The sequence below is a fragment of the Palaemon carinicauda genome, chromosome 21 (assembly GCF_036898095.1).
Source record: "Palaemon carinicauda isolate YSFRI2023 chromosome 21, ASM3689809v2, whole genome shotgun sequence".
Classification (NCBI taxonomy): domain Eukaryota; kingdom Metazoa; phylum Arthropoda; class Malacostraca; order Decapoda; family Palaemonidae; genus Palaemon; species Palaemon carinicauda.
In genome coordinates, this window is record NC_090745.1 from 116,277,537 (window position 1) to 116,297,536 (window position 20,000).

Below are 20,000 nucleotides of genomic sequence, written 5' to 3' on the forward strand. Positions count from 1 at the left end.
CGAAAGGTCCCTTATTGTTCATTTTTTTATGTCGGCTGCCCCCAAAAATTGGGGGAAGTGCCTTGGTAAATATATATAATATAATATAGTTTTCCAGAGTACCATGCATATAACACATAACATTCAGCTTTGACATTTGCTAATAAAAAAAAAAAACCTCCAGTCAATAAGATCACTCGATTGAATCATTATTTTCACAGGCCATGCAAGCTTTTGACTCTTAAAAAAAAAAAAACTCGAGTGTTGGAGGTTCCGTGTTTTTAATCATAAGTCGCTTTAGTGTCCTGATCATGCAAGGCGAGTTTGGACGATTAAAGGAATTTCGTGAATATTTTTTGTGTGTATGTATGTATGCACAAATGCCTCTATGTATAGATTTATCAAATATGTTTACATGTATATATACGTATACATAATTAATGTAGACAAAGGAGAAAAGCACGAAGTACAACTACAACTTTTTTTGGGCTCTGTATTTAGGATATCGATACAAACTTTACTAAGTACAGATGCCAACACACACATACACATACACACACATACACATACACACACAAACACATTTTTCAAGGATAAATAAAGTTATTCCCCAGCAAAAAAAACCTTCTTCTCTAAATTGTTTGTAAAGCGAGATTCAAGCGCTTGCCCCCCCCCCCCAAAAAAAAAATAAAAAAATAAAAACTAGTGGTTCTTCTTCAGCTCTCAGCTATATGTATCATAATTTCCGCATACATGCATATCAAAATCCATTTAGTGCGAATTTCTTTTATACGATTTTCCAACGCTAGTAAATAATTCATATTTTCCATTAAAGTCCTTTTTCATGTTCTCCTTATAAATAAAAAACAGATTGCATTTATGCGTTAAAATTTATGGAGTTCGCTTCATATGACCCGGCACTGGGTCTGAGAAGACCATTCATAGCTGCACTAATAAGTAAAAGTTAGATGTTGGACAGTAAGATTGAAGAAAGACAACCAGAATGAAGCGTCAGTAGAAAGCTAAACAGAGGGTGCAGCTAGAGGCCGAAGGAACGCCGTGACGTCCATTTGGCAATGCCTACAGTTCTCTCCTTGAGGAGCACTGATGAGAGAAAAAAAAACACACATAAGTATCAGACTCCCTCTATACATTCTTTCATAACTATTACTTTATAATTAAGACTTTTCCAAATTCTTTATCAATCGAAGAATATTTTCATTTCAACAAATTTAACCTTTTATAATAATGAAATGAACATCGTCATTAATTTTGATAAACAATTGTTGGTTAAACCAACTTTTTCAAATTCTTACTTATCGAATAATATTTTCATTTCAACAAATTCAACCTTTTTATAATAATTAAATGAACATAGTCATACATTTTGATGAACAATTGTTGGCTAAACCAATTTCATACACTTCGTAGGTCTCGTTTACCAAGAAACTCTTCTTCTGTTCCAAAATTGCAGATTCAGTGACCTTCCTTCCCCAGTAATCATATTAAGTTATAACTTTCATTATGAATAAGCTTTTTTCTATCTTAGGTACGAACATTCAGAGATCCGTCTAGTGAGATTTGCAAGTTGTTACTTCCCCTATGTTGATGAGATCATGGCGAGGGGTAGATGGGGATGGTTTTGGCATCATATTCGCATTCCTCAAGAGAGATTAGTTCACTAAACTCTCAACTAGGCTCCATGATGAATTGAAAAGTTGATTTAAAAGCTCAAGATAGAGACGTCTTGCAAAATTTAACCGAGGCCCTTTGCGTCAATAGGCGTAGATGATAATGATGACTTCCCCAGGAGAAAAAAAAAATCCTTTTCGGACATCATTTCGTTTTCTTTATTTCATTATTCTGCAAATGCTTCCAGTTGTTTCCAAAGCAAAAAAAAAAAAGTTCAGTTTATTGTACATTGTAAAATTTTACCGATATCTTATATCATTACATTCAGAAACGGTAACAAAGATTTTGAAATACACAAAGGAAGAGATACACGTTTAAATCTTTAATCGTCCTATAAATTGCAAGATTTCAACTTAAAACCACAAAAAAAAACTTTACAATTAATTGAGGCACCAACATAGCATTCCACATTCTGAAAACATAATGTTCACTTTTCCTCTCATATTTACAATTCTTCATACTTGAAACAACAACTGAAATACGTGTTTACGTGTATTCGCACACACTTAATATATACGAAGCTCAATTTTTTAAATAATGCTATTTTCAAAACAACTACTCTGTTTGGGAATATCTAATGATAAGATTTTTTTTTCTTCCAACAGGTACATTCCATGTTGAACTTCTAAGACCCAAACAATCTCTGCTGTTGTGATCAGGAAGCTGGAGATGTCTAGCTGCACGGGTCTCTGTTTACTACTTGAAGCAAAGTTTCAAACGTTAAGTAAAAGACTAAGGACGGGAAACAAATTGTACAACCCAGGGTCACGTTGACATAACAGTAATTGTTTTTAGTGTTTTGTTTGAGTTTGTGCAGTTTTCAAACTTTTTTTAAAGGAACTTTACAAAATCGTGAAATACATTGAATGAAATTGTACAACCCAGGGTCACGTTGACATAACAGTAATTGTTTTTAGTGTTTTGTTTGAGTTTGTGCAGTTTTCAAACTTTTTTTAAGGGAACTTTACACAATCGTGAAATACATTGAATGAAATTGTACAACCCAGGGTCACGTTGACATAACAGAAATTGTTTTTAGTGTTCTGATTGAGTTTGTGCAGTTTTTGAAGACTTTTTCTTTTGAAGGAAACTTGCAAAATCGTGAAATACATTGAATGAAATTGTACAACCCAGGGTCACGTTGACATAACAGAAATTGTTTTTAAGTGTTCTGTTTGAGTTTGTGCAGTTTTCAAACTTTTTTTAAGGGAACTTTACAAAATCGTGAAATACATTGAATGAAATTGTACAACCCAGGGTCACGTTGACATAACAAAATTTGTTTCAAGTGTTCTATTTGAGTTTGTGCAGTTTTCAAACTTTTTTTAAGGGAACTTTACAAAATCGTGAAATACATTGAATGAAATTGTACAACCCAGGGTCACGTTGACATAACAGAAATTGTTTTTAAGTGTTCTGTTCGAGTTTGTGCACTTTTCAAAGGCTTTTTTAAAAAGAAACTTACAAAATCTTGAAATATATTGAAGGAAATTGTACAACCCAGGGCCACGTTGACATAATAAAATTTGCTTCAAGTGTTCTATTTGAGTTTGTGCAGTTTTCAAAGACTTTTTTTTGAAGGGAACTTTACAAAATCATTAAATATTTTGTTTTTTGCTACTAAACTAGTTTTAGCATTTTCGTAGAATTAAATCAATCTCTATCAAGAGAGTGTAAAAGAAGTGTTGAGCTTTTTTATGGGAATGTAAGCCTCTTGAAACCAAAGAATGATTCGTCAGTATAACGTTACCAAGGTGCTTCTTCTGCCCAACATTCTACAAAGAACCGCAGGAAAAAGGACGGCATTTTAGATCAAATCCGCTCATAAATCTGCCTCACAAAATTAAGTTCTTTAGCTCCAACTCCAGACTGAGATTATTTTCCTTACGAATCAAAGCATGGCACTCCATCACGTGTCTGGACTACACAACAACCATTGAGAAATGACCAATCGTTTTCCAATCATATTTTGGAATAATCTGGTCTGATAATTACGACTTATCCTGACCTGTCCCATGAATTTACGCTTTCTGAAACAAAACTATCTGTTAACAAACACCTCTGAATCCGTTTCTCAAGTGTGGCAGAAAACACTACTGTCTAGTTCGTCGAATGTAGTAAAACTGAAAAATTGCTCAAAATGTTTTCTAGTTTACGAGAGTTTATCATCTGACAGAATCTGCGTTTTGTCATTAACAGTGAAAATCAAGACGTATGTCAAGAGGGAAGAAAATTCAACTAGGAAATGGTTTGAGTTTCCCGGCCGAAGTCACATTTCCTTGATGAATGAAGAAGACATGGGTGCTAAAAAGACCGCTAAATGCCGTAAGAGCATTAGCAGTCAACGCTTGCATCGTCGAGAACATGCAGCATCATCCAGAGACTCAAGCTGTCAAAAAACAGCTGATACCATTACAGTCGCTGTCTCAAATGCCGTCTCGACAATCGTGCGAGTCTGTCAGCTTAGAAATCCAAAAGAGCTGGAGGAAGAAGAAGGTCAAAAGAAAAAAGTTGGTCGCACTTACCACATAGTCGTCACAATCAGATCCCTGAAAAAGTCGAGGCATCACTCAGCGAAGAGATACCGCCTTTTAGCAAGTTACAGTTGCAGGGTTTATGTATATAATTCATGTCTTTTGTACCTGAGGTTATTTGCAGTCGTAAATGCGGAAGACAGACGTCACCGAGATACCACACAGAAGGAGAAGAAATCGTCGAGTTCCACCTTACAGGACACAGTGCCGCAAATAGACCCCCCAGATGAAAACAAACAATCTGTCGTGAGTCTACCCCCTAGCGAGAAAAAAAGTAAAACCCATCTACCTCTCGAACTCGACGAGGTCATAAAAGGATCTAATGTGCATGCTTCGACTGATAGTACTTGTCAGTGTTTGAGAGAACCTAGGATGCTATTGGGATCAGACCAGAGCTGCCGCCTCCCGTTGTACAAACCAAGACACAAAGCCTATCATGGGCGAGGAATCGCCGAGAGAGGTTCTTACGCCCCGAGTAAACTTCACAACGGGAGGTGGAGCGACTGGTGGACTAGATTAGTAATAATGGTGGCTGTGTGGACGTGTACCAGCAAGTTGCAAGCAGAGGCCTACAATGAAACGAACATCTGTCAGAGGAACAACGTCACGGCGGATCAAAGTGAGCATTGCACTGTTGCTGTTTAACTCTCAGAATATTGATAGTATTATGATTTACTTCATTTATTTTTCATAATTACAATTTTCCCATTTAATCACTTTCTATTTTTTATGTCATTTCATGAATTCACTGATTAACAATGTGTGTTCTAGTGATTTGTGAGAGAGAATGTTGTCATAGTTTATAATTTTAGCAAAAAAGATTTTTTTTCAATGATGTTCATTATTACTCTTTTTTTCTTTTTATTTATTGCGATGAATCGTTTACATCACCAATTTAGCAATACTTTACGCCTTAATTTTTAAACTATGTACTATTTAAAGTAATCCTGCACATCAAGAATTAATCATATATACATGTATTAGTCTACATTAGTTTAAAGAATAACCATTTTACGTTTATCAGAACTTCAATGAAAAATCGCTCCCATAGAATAACCTATCATAGTGTTACTGAATTTCTATTTAATGTTTACTAGTATGTTCAGGGTCTTCAGGCATTTACAAGCCTCATAATGTAAACCTTATTGTGCATTCCTAAACCCTTTGCTGGAACTATGCAAACGTTGACGATGTGAAGGAAAAATGTAAAAAAACGTGTTAACAAGAATTCAGTTTCAGAAGTACAAACTTGCAAACGAATGTTTTTAAGTTGAACAGCCTGACACGAGTCTGGTTTATGCATGACATCGCTGCAAATTCAATTAATTAGTTAAAATTGTAATCATCTCTCTCTCTCTCTCTCTCTCTCTCTCTCTCTCTCTCTCTCTCTCTCTCTCTCTCTCTCTCTCTCTCTCTCTCTCTCACAGACCTCCACATCTATGAAACTGAACTTATTTTATGACGAACCTTATGTAAACTCTATTACGAACTTTAATGGATCTGTGAATCAGAAATTTGAACCTTTGTCATAAATGAAACAGAATAGATTTTATGAAGAAACTCTTAGCGCTCTCCTGTGAACCACAAGAACGCCCATCTGTCTGGCGCTCTCAAATATGCAGTTTTCTTGGAATAGATTTTGAATGGCTTGCAGAGGGCAAATAATTGTAATCAATGATAATGTGCTTGCAACAGAAGAAATTTCAGAGATACAATTGCTTGCGAGATATTGCATTCTACTTCTTATAAAGTGCAATAGAAAGTTTCTAGTTCATAAGGCATTGCAGTATATTGCAATTTGCTTGGAATAGATTTTGATTTGCTTGCAGTGGGAAAGTAATTGTAATCGATGACAATTTGCTTCCAACAGAATTAAATTCCAGTTACAAATGGCTTGTGAGATATTGCAATCTGCTTCTTATAAAGTAAAATGGATATTAATTTCGTTATAAAATAGAATTACTAATGTTAAAGTTTTTACAGATTATATAGGATATATTTATTTTACGTTTGTTACTGTTCTTAAAATATTCTATTTTTCTTTGTTTCCTTTCCTCATTGGGCTATTTTCCCTGTTGGAGCCCTTGAGCTTATAGCATCCCGCTTTTCCAACTAGGGTTGTAGCTTAGCAAGTAGTAGTAATAATAAAAATAATAATAATAATGACTGTAATTCTCTACCATGGTTATGGCAGTCACTTAAAAACGTCCCTTCCTTGCAATCTGTTGGAAAGGAGTTCGAGACCTGTTCAAGCTCGAAAGTTTCTTGTAGTGTCTGCAACCTCGCCATACTTGTGAGCTAGGAAGGAGGGTTTGAAGGAGCCTATAAGTCTGCCTAGTTAGTTTTCAAGAACCATTACCTGGACCTCCCTGGTTCTTGCTTGATGGAGAGGGGGTTTGGGAACTTATAAAAAGGTATATATAGTCCTGTTCCTTTCCTCTGCCATTCATGAGCAACCTTTGTGAGAAAATTGCTGATAATTCGCAAATGCTTCTAGGGAAGGACACTCCAAATCAACCATTGTTCTTTAGTCTTGGGTAGTGCCATAGCCTCTGTAGCATGGTTTTCCACTGTCTTGGGTTAGAGATATCTTATTTCTTTTCCTCATGTTATTTTGAAGTTTGTATCCTCTTTTTATTTTTATGTTTTTATGGCTCATCTATGAAAAATTTATTCTAATATTGTTATCGTCTTTAAACTTCTCTTGCAGTTTATTGTCTTTCCTTACAGGGCTATTTTCCCTGTTAAAGCCATTGGGCTTATAGCATCCTGCTTTTCCAATTAGGGAATAATAATAATAATAATAATAATAATAATAATAATAATAATAATAATAATAATAATGGAATAAAAATTTCAGTCTGAAAATTTTGCCAAAAAAAAGTACCACTTGAAAGTCTTTTGAAGAAAAAAAAAAAAATTTTGAAACTGGGTTCGGTTCAAATAAACTAATTAATCACTTCTCTTTTATTTTGAATGCTTCATTTCCCCTGTTTTTCAAGTTACGGAATTTCTGACTATCATCGTCATCCGTCAAACTTCTCTTGCCTGCTTGCTCATGTGTGAGTGTGTGTGTGTGTGTGTGTGTGTGTGTTTTGTGGGGTAGGGTGCTATAAATAACACTTGGTTTACTGCCCTATTTTGGGTTATGATATTCAAATTACGTATGTTTGTGTGCATGGCTGTTTATACGGGATAAATTATGTCCTTTTATGTTTGTCTCTCACACTGAGAGAAACTTTTACTCTCTCTCTCTCTCTCTCTCTCTCTCTCTCTCTCTCTCTCTCTCTCTCTCTCTCTCTCTCTCTCTCTCTCCTAAAACATCTGTTTCTCGATTTACTTTTCTTATATGAATTCAACTCTATTACAAACAATGAAAATCTGTGATAAAATCTAAATTATCATCCATGTGATGGTATGAAACAGAATCATTGATCAAATAAAAGCATAGAGAGAGAGAGAGAGAGAGAGAGAGAGAGAGAGAGAGAGAGAGAGAGAGAGAGAGAGAGAGAGAGAGAGAGAGAGAGAGAGAGAGAGCGCTACTACACTGCCCCTTGACATTTTCAAACTCCTAAAATACTCCACTCCCAAGAACGTCTCAGCACAACTTCAGGTGTAAGGAACTTTGTTTTACGCGCGGTGCATATTCACTCGAAGACTTAACTAAGACCGCATGTTTGAAAAAACGATTAGCCGAAACACTTGACTCTCTTTTATAAACAACTCCTCTGAGATTACGACTTCTGGGCGAACACAAGCGAACGATGAAGTGTTTTTTTGCCGTTTGTTTTAACTCGGTGAAGCAATTTCGTGAATGAACTTTTCATGTCTTAATTTATTTCCTTTTACCTCTACTTTTAGTTGGTGGAAATATTCAATCATAAGAAGTAACATATATATAGTAGTTTGAATTAAATTTAAATGTAATAGGTGTATATATACAGTATACAGAATTAAAAGTAAATATGCTACCAGCTTACAATTGTAAGGAGCTATCTCTCTCTCTCTCTCTCTCTCTCTCTCTCTCTCTCTCTCTCTCTCTCTCTCTCTCTCTCTCTCTCTCTCTATCTATCTATATATATTATATATATATATATATATATATACATATATGCATACATATATACATATATATATATATATATATATATATATATATGTGTGTGTGTGTGTGTGTGTGTGTCAAAAGCAATAAACAGCAAGGTATATACCAAACAACTATATAAACGTCGATTGTGATTACTAATAAATGTGATCACAGATGAAGAAGTTATTCAACATGTATGGTTTCTTTAACATTGCAATGCAATTGCAATTTTGAAATGTGATTATTCCAAGAAAGTAATTAGTTAAGGTTGCAGGAGACATGAGCAACAGGTGCGAGTTATGATATTGAAATGAATTGTTCATCCTAAAAGTTCTAAAACAGTTCAGGAATCTTTGAGTTAATTCATTTACGTAGTCTTCACTATACTATTTGAATGTCAAATTAGCTTCTTGGAGAGAACTCTTTATTTGAATTTGCAAAATTTCGTTACACGTAAAAGATTATATCACCACTATATACAGTTGTAGACAGTAGGTTTTTTTTTTTTTTTTTTTTTTTTTGCATATTTCATGAAAGTGTAACACTTCTTAAAACACATAGAAACGATTTTCGTCACTAGTAAACATTAAATTACTTTTTTTTTTTTTTTGCATATTTCATGAAGGTGTACCACTTCTTAAAACACAAAAACAATTTTCATTACTCGCAAACATTAAATTACCACTAGGTACAGCTGAAGACAGTAACCTTTTTTTAGTATATTTCATAATGGCGCAACACTCCTAAAAATACCTAAAAACAACGTTAATCCATATTTCAAATCACTGTAATCAACGGATTACACGGCTGAGGACAATTACACAATATGGCTATAGATTACAAATTCTTTTCATTACCATGTATCACTAAACTTATTACATTAAAAACTAGTAAATAAGTAATATATTTCAATTATTAACAGAGGAATAATTTCAATTATTAACGAAGGAGTAATTTCGATTATTAGCAGAGGAATATTTTGAATTATTCCTTTGTTGATAATTTGATTTATTAACACAGGAATAACTCAAATTATTAACAGAGGAATAATTTTGATAATTAAACAAAGGAATAATTTCAATTATTAACAGAGGAATAATTGCAATTATTAAGAGAGGAATATTTTGGTTATTAACAGAGGAAAAATTTCGCTTTTTAATAAGGGAATAATTTCAATTATTAACAGAGGAATCTATCATAAAAGACAAGTCAAGTAAATCATCACTTGAACCATTAGACAACGGTTATCTGAGGAAAAAGATTCAGCAAAAAAGATGGGATACGAGACAATTTAAAAAAAATAAAATTACAATGTAATTTTCCCTATGTTACGCATCATTGCTGAATGTGCAACCCCCCCCCCAACTGGCACCCTGCCACATGACCCAAACTCAAAACATCCAAATGAATCCACATTTAGATGAAATACTTCAAAGTGTCACGTCAGTAACAAAGAAATACTTGGAGCACTTCGTATAGACTTTGACGACCACCCACACACACACACACACACACACACAGCACACGGATTGCCCTGTGATTGCCTAAAGCCCTAGGCAATCTCTGGGGTATGTGTGTGGGTGGCCTAGCACAGCCAAGTGATAACAAGTCATGATACTACGTAAGGGCTTTTTTCCAGTGCTAGACACGACATCTACCATTCAAGATCAGACCCCAAGCATTACACTGAGTGAATGGTTCATTCATAGCTTATTACGCCTCGTTCGCCTAGCAGTCGCATGGCAGCAGATGGATCCCAGCTCGGGAACGTGGGTTTAAGCTGTTTACTAGGGGGAGCCCACTGCTATAGTTAGGCACTGTAGGCGGTGGTTTTTTTTGGGGGGGCAACATTTTTTTTTTTTTTTTTTTTTTTTTTTTTTTTTTTTTTTTTTTTTTTGGCCCGGCTGACGTTCTAGTGATCATGTATTGTAATGAAACTGGAACTGAAACCAGACACCTTTAAACAGCCAACCATTGAAGCTTTCTTTCACTGAAATTAACTAAGTCAGACTTGTCCAAATTATGAGAAAGTGGCCATGACCGGCTATAATCGGAGAATATGATTAATGGTCTGGGTATTTGGCCACTCTCCCAGGACTGGTCAGTTTTAAGGCCACATTTGACCAGCTTGTCATCTATTCTGGCCACTCAGCAATTTCTTCAGTGGGGTCCTGCACTGTGCTGCTGGTGGAGGGGGGGGAGGGGAGCTTTGACATATTCTGGTCACATTTCTTCAGTGGGGTCCTGCACTGTGCTGCTGATGGAGGGGAGAAGGGATTGTCACCTATCAAAGCGAATGATTACAATTAATCTAGTCAAGTCTCAGTCTTGTTGTATTTGTGCGTATGTATGAGTATGTTGTTTCCAATATCATTTGGTTAAACTTTTATTCTATTGGTGACTTTTTTTTTATTCTTTCAAGTCACATCAGTTTTGGTTTCTGGTAGCCTTTTTAAAAAAAATTTTTTCTTCAAGCTTTCTTCGATGTCATTCTGCCTCATCATGACCTACATCCCCAGACACTCCAGTCTCCAAGACCCGTCTTGATGCTTCTTATCTCCTCAAGTTAGAAGAATTAACATGTTTGAGACTCACAAGAGCAGAGGATCGGTTCTTCCAAATCTCACGCGGACAGAACAAGAAATAAAACTAACGTCCTTTTAATTACTTGGTATAGAATGTAGCCTAATCATGCATAATCCGTAGAATATGAAAAACGTTCTTTAGGTAAATAAATCATTATTACAGTTTAATTTCTACAAAATACCACACAGGGCAGCCGACTTATACAGTAACTTGAATTCGTCTTATTATTCATACATTCTAGTGTAGCCTAAACAATTTCACATAGGGTTGTTGTGGCCTGATTGGTAACGTCTCTGTCTGGTGTTTGCCAGACGGGGGTTCGAGTCCTGCTCAGACTCGTTAGTGCCATTAGTGTCTGCAACCTTACCATCCTTCCTTCGTGAGCTAAGGTTGGGGGGTTTGGGGGAACCTATAGGTCTATCTGCTGAGTCATCAGCAGCCACTGCCTGGCCCTCCCTGGTCCTAGCTTGGGTGGAGAGGAGGCTTGGGCGCTGATCATATAATATATGGTCAGTCTCTAAGGCATTGTCCTGCTTGCTAGGGCAATATCACTGTCCCTTGCCTCTGTCATTCATGAGCGACCTTTAAACCTTTAATCGGCCAGAGGGTGATTACGTTGTCATTCAAAACAAAACACTCCCAACACCTTTTATTTATTCACGTTTCAATTTAAATGTTTAAAGGCCGTTCATTAATGGCAGAAGCAAGGGATAGTGATAATGTCCTAGAAACTGACCATATAGACACATGATCAGCGCCCAAGTCCCCTCTCCACCCAAGCTAAGACCATGCAATTATAGCTGATGACTCCACAGATAGACCTATAGGCTCCCCCAAAAACCCCATCTTTAGCTTTCAAGGATGGTGACGTTGCAGCAATCAAAGGAACTAACGAGTTTGAGCGGGACCCCAATGAATGTGGAAGCCAAAGCCCCTCTCCACCCAAGCTAGGACCAGGCAATGGCTGCTGATGACTCAGCAACTAGACCTATAGGCTCTCCCCCAAACCCCCAACCTTAGCTCGTAATGATGGCGAGTTTGCAGCGACCAAAGGAATTACGAGTTTGAGAGGGACTCGAACCCCAGTCTGGCGATCATCAGTCAGGGATGTTACCGCATAGGCCACCATAACCCTTAGCTCACAAGGATGGTGAGGTTGCAGCGACCAAAGAAACTATAGAATTTGAGCGGGACTCAAACCCCAGTCAGGCATTCACCAGTCAGGGACGTTGCCACATCGGCCACCATCACCCTTAGCTCATAAGCATGGTGAGTTTGCAGCGACCAAAGGAATTACGAGTCTGAGAGGGACTCGAACCCCAGTCTGGCGATCACCAGTCAGGGACGTTACTGCATAGGCCACCAGAACCCTTTAACACGGTGAAAAACATCCCATTAAAGGTGAATGTGGAAGCTTTTCATAGGTTATCCAACGTTCATGATTTATCTCTATTGAATTATCAGTATTCATTCTTTTAATAGAATCATATGGCTTATTTTCTTTTTATTGTATTTCTCAAGAGCTATTATCTGTTCCCTTTTGTATTTCTTCCATGTTAAGATTGCACAAAGCACAATAGAATGTTCTTTTTTGCTTCATCAGATTATATTATCACAGAGGTTAATCAAAGATATTAAGACATTTCTGGTTAAATAGCTTTGCTACGTATATTGCAAGAAAATGTGAAAGAAGATTAGCTAGAAATGTAATAAAATCATTGAGACAATTAATATTTCACTGACATATATTGATATATTGGTCCACATTCACTTATTTGCAGTAAAATATTTGGTAAAGATTAATAAATTCAAATAAGTTTGATATAGATTAGTATATTTGCACATTCTATGAATTTGAAGAATAATCTGCTATCATGATTAGATTTATTGTTTCGAATCTTCAGGAAATTACAATCCTCTATCTTGTAAACCTGGAGAATGTAATGTCCTGAAATGTTTATATTAAAAATAGTTACGTTTCCAATCTTCATATTATTTTTGTTTGTCCACAAACATTCAAACCAACTGAAATAGTGTTGATATAGTAAGCAACTGGTTCCGCACACCAATGATATAAAAACAGCTTCTAAAATCGTGCTGAAAAGCGTTTAGTCATAGATCGATTGGCTAGGAAATATATGCAGATCTGCGCATGCGTGAGAGATAAATCTCTAATCACTTTCTTCCATCAGAAAAAGGAGTGTTTCAGGAGACTATAAAAGCAAGATAGAGACGAGATTAGAATATCACTTCAACCTGGTAAATTCCAGAGCCTTTTTGTGTAAGCAGGGCGAGCTTGCACGAAGGGAAAGTTCTGTAAACTTTGTTATAAGTTATTCGAAGAAAAAATCAAGTGGGTTCTTTTTCGATTTCACCCTATCGCGAGCTTGTAAACAATGGGGGAGTGGGTGGGAAACTTTAAGGACTTTGTTTTGTAGTGGACTAGTAACGGCTGATGGTGATGAGAATTTTATATATATATATATATATATATATATATATATATATATATATATATATATATATAAATATATATATATATACATATATATATATTCTAAGGACTTTGCTTTGTATTGGACTAGTAACGGATGATGATGATGAGATATATATATATATATATATATATATATATATATATATATATATATATATATATATATATATATATATATATATATATTTGGGCTCAAGCCATGTCGTCCTGATGGAAGTTCCTATAGGGTAGCTTCCTAGGGTATATTACAACTACGGCGATATTCCCAGAGAATTTACCTTAAGGTACCAGAATTCTAACTCCTGGAGCGAGTATCCCTCGTGAAAGGGATATCGCGACATATCAGAGGACGTATTCTAGACACGTCACATGGCAATCTACGACCTGAATAGAGATTCGTCTCGTAGGAGGGAGATTGACGAGATACGAATTCGGGAAAGAAAAAGGGGAGCCGCTCCCAAGGCTTCCCTATCCCCCGATTCGTATGCGTGCCTGGCGCCAATCCTGGCGCCATCTGCATTCCTTTTTGCGTAGCTTAACAACTCGGTGTTTTTTCCTGTTTTTCTCGCAAATCTTGGATTTATTCAACTTTTCATGGCTTCTTCGTCTTCGTTGACCTCGGATAAGTTGAGTATAGTGTCTGTTATGTATAAATGTAGGCTCTTGGTAAAATTTTGAGTGATTAATAGGATTAATCTTTGATACAAGAGCCGTAGCCTACCAGAGGTGTCCTGGACACTGTCACTCGCTAGGTATAAATTAGTTAGTCAGAGTGACATTCCTGGTTGTTTTGCTTAATAAAATTTAGCTATTTAGCTTTACATAGGATTTCCTTTCGTGCTTAGTATTATTTGGCGAAGTATTCGCCATTCTGGCCTACGCTAGGCCATGTAGCCTAGTCGTTTGGTCCTAGTACTTAATGCATGATTATGGTTTTTCCGAGTGTAATTAAAATTTTATTGAAGCTTTAGGCTATATTTTATACATTTTAGACTGTGTGGAATATTTCCAAGATTGTATACGTGAGAGTTTCGGTGAATTAGGTAATCGATTCTCTTGGTGCCTAGGCTAATTGCTTATGGAGCCTTAGTATACTTTATCATACTCCCCGGTTGCTTTCTTTTCTTCGGAGAAGGTATGCAATCCCTTTCCCTCTGTTTAAGCCTTGGGCTTATCCCTAAGTGGTTTTTTCCGAATTTATTTTCGATAAAACTATACTAGGGTGTTACTGTACCTTCCTGTTCCTGCTGAGTCTGGTTCAAAGAGGGACAGAACAACAGAGTTTTTAGTCTGAGTCCGTGTTGTTTGGCTTGGGGCAGAGTCTCCCTCGCTGACCTAACACTTACAAAGGGAGCTGAGCTCCCTTAGGTCACTGTCGAAGGTTTCTGTAGTTATGATTCCTTCTTGTGTGATCGACCAGACTAAGTCCTGTTGCTGTTCTCGGGGAGGATAAATCTTCCCTTGGGAGTTGCAACGCCTTCCTTGCTTTGGTGCTCTGGAAGCTGGCAGGTATTATACTACTGCGCTGGCCCTTTCCCTTAGATCTCCCTTAGGCTAAGACAGAGTTCTTGGCTGTGGGTGATCTGTCACTAAAGCAAGGTTGGCAGGACCCTCTTGTCCCTTCCCCCTCTATCTCCGTAATGGCCTAGCCATTACTGTACTGTACCTTGCCGGCCGGCAGAGCTGGCCGGCAGGGGTATTACTGTACCATATGTCATTCTACTTCTGGACCTAGTATAGGTTGGGATATGGATTGACTAAGCCCATTGCCGGCCGGCAGAGACGCTGGACGGCAAGGGTCTTATGTTTTCGAGTGCTGCCCGGACCTCTCTTGGTCCCTCATCCATGCCTGCCGGCAGAGCCGGACGGCATTGGTCAAGGAAGCCTGAATTAAGTTTCTCCCCTTCCTTATATGCACTCTTTCGGTTGCCGGGCTTGGGGGGTTGTGTACACTCTTATCCCGGCATCCATTCTATTTTCTTCTAGTGCTGTACCTGTCCCGGCAGCCGGCCTATGAGGCCGGCTGCCGGCCTATGAGGCCGGCAGCCGGGCAGGGGTAGTCTTCTGGTTCTTTTGCTGCCGGCTGGCATCGGTCTTGTACCTTTGCCGGCCGGCTTATGTCAGTCCTTGTCTGCCGGTCACCAAGAGTGTGGCCGGCAGCTGGGTACTACCTTGTGTAGTTGCTGGCCGGCAATCATTGCCGGCCAACACTGGCTGTTGCTGGCCGGCAGCTGCTGCCGCCGGCACAGGCATTTGAACCAGAGGGCTGCCGCCCTATAGCTGTTAAGTAGTATACTTTAAAGCTAATTGTGGTGTGTGCCGGCCGGCAAAGGCAGGCCGGCACACATCCTCCTATACTGTACTAGTATTCTTCTGTATAGCATATACAGTAAGAAGAAAACTATAGTAAAAGTTTAGGTACAGCACTGTATCTTCTAACACTATTGTGTTTTCTTACACAGCCCTTTGCTGTTGCCCTCAGACAGGAAGCAGAGTTCTTCCCCGTCTATTATCCAGGATTTTTAAAAATCATTGCCTAGGTGTGAGCTCCACCTGTTTCCTCTGGAAACCTTGCATTGGTTACTCTAGTAGAGATAAACCATTTTTGATTTTATTATCCGGAAGGCTGCAACAATGGGTTGTGAGGGAAACACAAGTGTGTGTCTTTCATTTATGAATTGTTATGCTATAATATGCATATCCAGTGATACATAGTTCACTTGATACTCATGGAAATTTCTTCTCTTTACAGGAGGACCCTCCGAAGTGCGGAAATGTTTTCTGCAATGTCCGCAGCAAGAACCTCTGCGGACATGAGTGTTGTAGGAGACACGCAGCATGCGCTGTCTCCAAGGATGATCTCCAGTATTGGGACCCTCAGGTATGTACTGTATGCACTAACCTGATTACTGAGGCTTTTGATTCCCCTAGAACGGCGGAATCAAGGGATATAGCTAGGGAAAAGCTTCGTACTTGGGTAAGGGGCTTCAAGAAGAACACCTCTGGCCCTTATCTTCCAAGTGAGAAGATGAGGGCGTATCTTTTTCCCCAGGCATCAGCTGAGGCAGTGATTCCCCAGCCTCAAGAGGAGATCCTTCAAGATCAAGTCCAGGTGGACGAGGAAGTCGCAGATGCGATGCAAGACATCCAGTTGTGTGACAGGATGTCTGACCTGGACGATCGTTTGGAAGAAGACCTCCTGGCAGAAGGTCAGGATCAAGTTCAAACCCCGGATGTCGTAGAGGATGAGGTCGACGAGGTGTCGGCTACTCCGGTTCAGATGCCGGAGCCTATCCCCTCAACATCGGCTGGCCTCCCAGTAGAACTGGGACAGGCCCTCTCTTCGATTGTTGGAATGATCCAACAAATGCAGAAGGAGAATCAGGAGAAGGCGGCTGCAATGGAACTGCGTATGCAGTCCCTGGCAGAATCACATGGGCCCCGGAAAAGGCTCAATGTGAAAGACCTTCCCATATGCTCAGATGCTAACCCATGGAGGTATGCTGAGCACATGCCGATGACGACTGGAAAGATCGTCATTTCGGATAAGCTGGGTTCAGTTCCCCTAGAGGAGGTAGAATTCTGGCCCAGCAAGGCATCATATCCGGACTGCTATGTCCGGCTGAGAAAAGAACCAGCTTCAAGGGAGGAGACAGAGCCGAAGGAGGTCATTGTTATGGACCACGCTAAGGCTCAAGCCCTACTTTCATCCTCGATGAAAGAGAGGGGCTTCTCGAATTCGAAGGTAGCTGCATTGAGCAAGAAGCTCCCTTCGTTTGTGTCCTCTCCTGATAGAGCCTTCCCCTTTTTACAGAAAGGGTTTGCGGCTGTCCTAAAGGCAGTCGAGGCCGGCAAGCCTTGCCCCTCCCTGGAGGAGTGTAAACCCTTGTCGCTGGCTCTACCTATGGACCACAAAGACTGGAAGGATGTCCATCTAACATTCTCAGTGGGAAAGTTGGAGGCTGATATTGCCGGACGGCAATTCGGCGAGGACCTCCCCAAGCTGTCCGAATCTCTTTTACGAAGAGAGTTCGAGACAAAAGAAAGACTGGCTGCCTCAATGTCTCATCAGACTACTCTCGAGACGATGGCAAGTGACCCCAAGGTCCATGAAATGTTCATGGTAGTGGCTAAGTCTCACTTAGCCACAGTGACGAAGGACCTTTATAACTTCGTCAAGGCAAGGAGAGCTTGTAGGGAGTTCGTGTTCACCGGGGCTTCGGTGAGACACGAGCCAAGGAAGTTAATCTCCTCCAACATTTGGGGAAAAGACCTTTTCCCTACCGATGTGGTCAAAGAGGTTGTTGATAAGGCCGCCGTGGAGAATAGAAATCTTCTCCAGAAGTGGGGCCTGGCTATCAAAAGAAAATCTTCCCCGGATGAGGGTCCTCAACCAAAGAGGAAGAATATGAAGACTAGGCTACCATCTCGGCCAGCCAAGCCTTATAGACAGCAACAGCAACTGCAATTGCCTTTGCCTCCAGTGCCCCAGATGGTGGCACAAACCCCGACTGCCTTTCAGTGGGTACCCCAGGCGGTGCCAGGTCAGTCAACCACATTCGCCCCAACGTTCGAAGGACAGTCTTCTTCCTTTCGTGCAAAACCTAGAAGAGCAGCCAGAGGCTCGTCTAGGCGCCCCTCAAGGGGAAGGGGATTCAGAGGTGGTCGTGGTCAGGGAGGCAAGACCTCAGGACGGCAGTCCAAGTGAAATGATACCGGTAGGAGGGAGACTGATGAAATTTTGGGATCGCTGGACCTTCGATCCCTGGGCCCAAAGCCTACTCAAGAATGGACTGGGTTGGAGCTGGTACAGCACTCCACCCCCATGCCTTCGGTTTTTCCAACACTCCACCCCCATTTTGGAGGAGTACGTTCAAGAACTGTTGGAGAAAAATGTGATCCGAAAGGTGAAGTCCATCAAATTCCAAGGGAGGCTGTTTTGTGTTCCCAAGAAAGACTCGGAAAAGCTCAGAGTCATTCTGGACTTGTCACCACTCAACAAGTTCATAGTGAATTGCAAATTCAAGATGCTAACACTGCAACACATAAGGACCTTACTGCCCAAGAGGGCATACTCAGTCTCTATAAACTTGTCAGACGCCTATTGGCACATCCCAATCAGCCGTCGACTCTCCCCCTACCTAGGGTTCAGGCTACAACGAAAACTGTACGCCTTCAGAGCCATGCCATTCGGGCTAAACATAGCCCCAAGGATTTTCACGAAGCTTGCGAGCGCAGCTCTCAAACAATTACGCCTAAAGGGAATTCAGGTAGTAGCCTACCTGGACGACTGGCTGGTGTGGGCAGCATCCGAGACCGAATGCTTGCAAGCTTCCAGTCAGGTGATCCAGTTCCTAGAGTACCTAGGCTTCAAGATCAACAAGAAAAAGTCTCGACTTTCTCCATCCCAAAAGTTCCAGTGGCTGGGAATCCACTGGGACCTTTTGTCACACAGTTTCTCCATCCCAATGAAGAAAAGGAAGGAGATAGCGGGCTCTGTCAAGAGACTTCTAGATTCCGAAAGGATATCAAGACGCGAACAGGAGAGGGTACTAGGCTCTCTCCAGTTTGCTTCAGTGACAGACCCAGTGCTAAGAGCACAGCTAAAGGATGCAACCGGAGTTTGGAGAAGGTATGCATCAAACGCGCGAAGAGACCTGAGAAGACCAGTGCCGCCTCGGCTACGTACTCTTCTCAGACCTTGGTCCCAAGCCAGACATCTAAAGAAGTCTGTTCTTCTTCAGCCACCTCCCCCGTCGTTGACGATTCACTCAGACGCCTCAAAGGAGGGATGGGGAGGTCACTCTCATCGGAAAAAAGTCCAGGGGACTTGGTCCAAGCTATTCAGGACCTTTCATATAAACTTTCTAGAAGCTATGGCAGTGCTCCTTACCTTAAAGAAAGTCTCCCCGCGTCACTCGATCCACATAAGATTGGTGACAGACAGCGAGGTGGTTGTGAGATGCTTGAATCGACAAGGGTCGAGGTCACCACCTCTCAACCAAGTGATGTTAGCCATTTTCCGATTGGCGGAAAAGAAGAAGTGGTACCTGTCGGCAGTTCACCTTCAAGGAGTCCGCAATGTGACAGCGGACGCTCTATCCAGGTTCACACCGATAGAGTCGGAATGGTCCTTAGACGCAGGATCATTTTCCTTCATTCTGAATCAAGTCCCAGAACTGCAAATAGACCTCTTTGCGACGAAAGACAACAAGAAGTTGCCCCTGTACGTGTCCCCGTACGAGGACCCCTTAGCGGAAGCAGTGGACGCAATGTCCCTCGACTGGAACAGATGGTCCAGGATTTATCTGTTCCCTCCTCACAACCTTCTGTTGAGGGTCCTCAACAAACTGAGATCCTTCAAGGGGGTAGCGGCAATAGTGGCCCACAAGTGGGCGAACAGCATGTGGTTCCCCTTGGCGTTGGAACTACAGATGAAGTTCGTGCCGCTACCACATCCAGTTCTGACCCAGCGAGTCCAGAAGTCGACTGTCTGCGCTTCATTACAGAAAACCCAGACCCTGCAGCTCATGATTTTCTCGCCCTAGCGGTGAGAAAGCGCTTCGGGATTTCGAAAGCCAGCATAGACTTCCTAGAGGAATACAAGTGCAAATCGACTAGAAGG

General features: G+C 40.2%; 1 protein-coding gene across 1 annotated transcript in view; it reads left to right on the top strand.

The window, feature by feature from the left end:
- LOC137615429 (insulin-like peptide receptor) overlaps positions 1–20,000 on the top strand; it is a 422,698-nt gene that overhangs the window by 212,745 nt on the left and 189,953 nt on the right. Inside the window, 1 exon segment of the mRNA XM_068345299.1 lies at positions 2,277–4,824. Coding sequence (XP_068201400.1) covers positions 3,687–4,824 — 1,138 coding nt within the window. The 5' untranslated portion in view covers positions 2,277–3,686.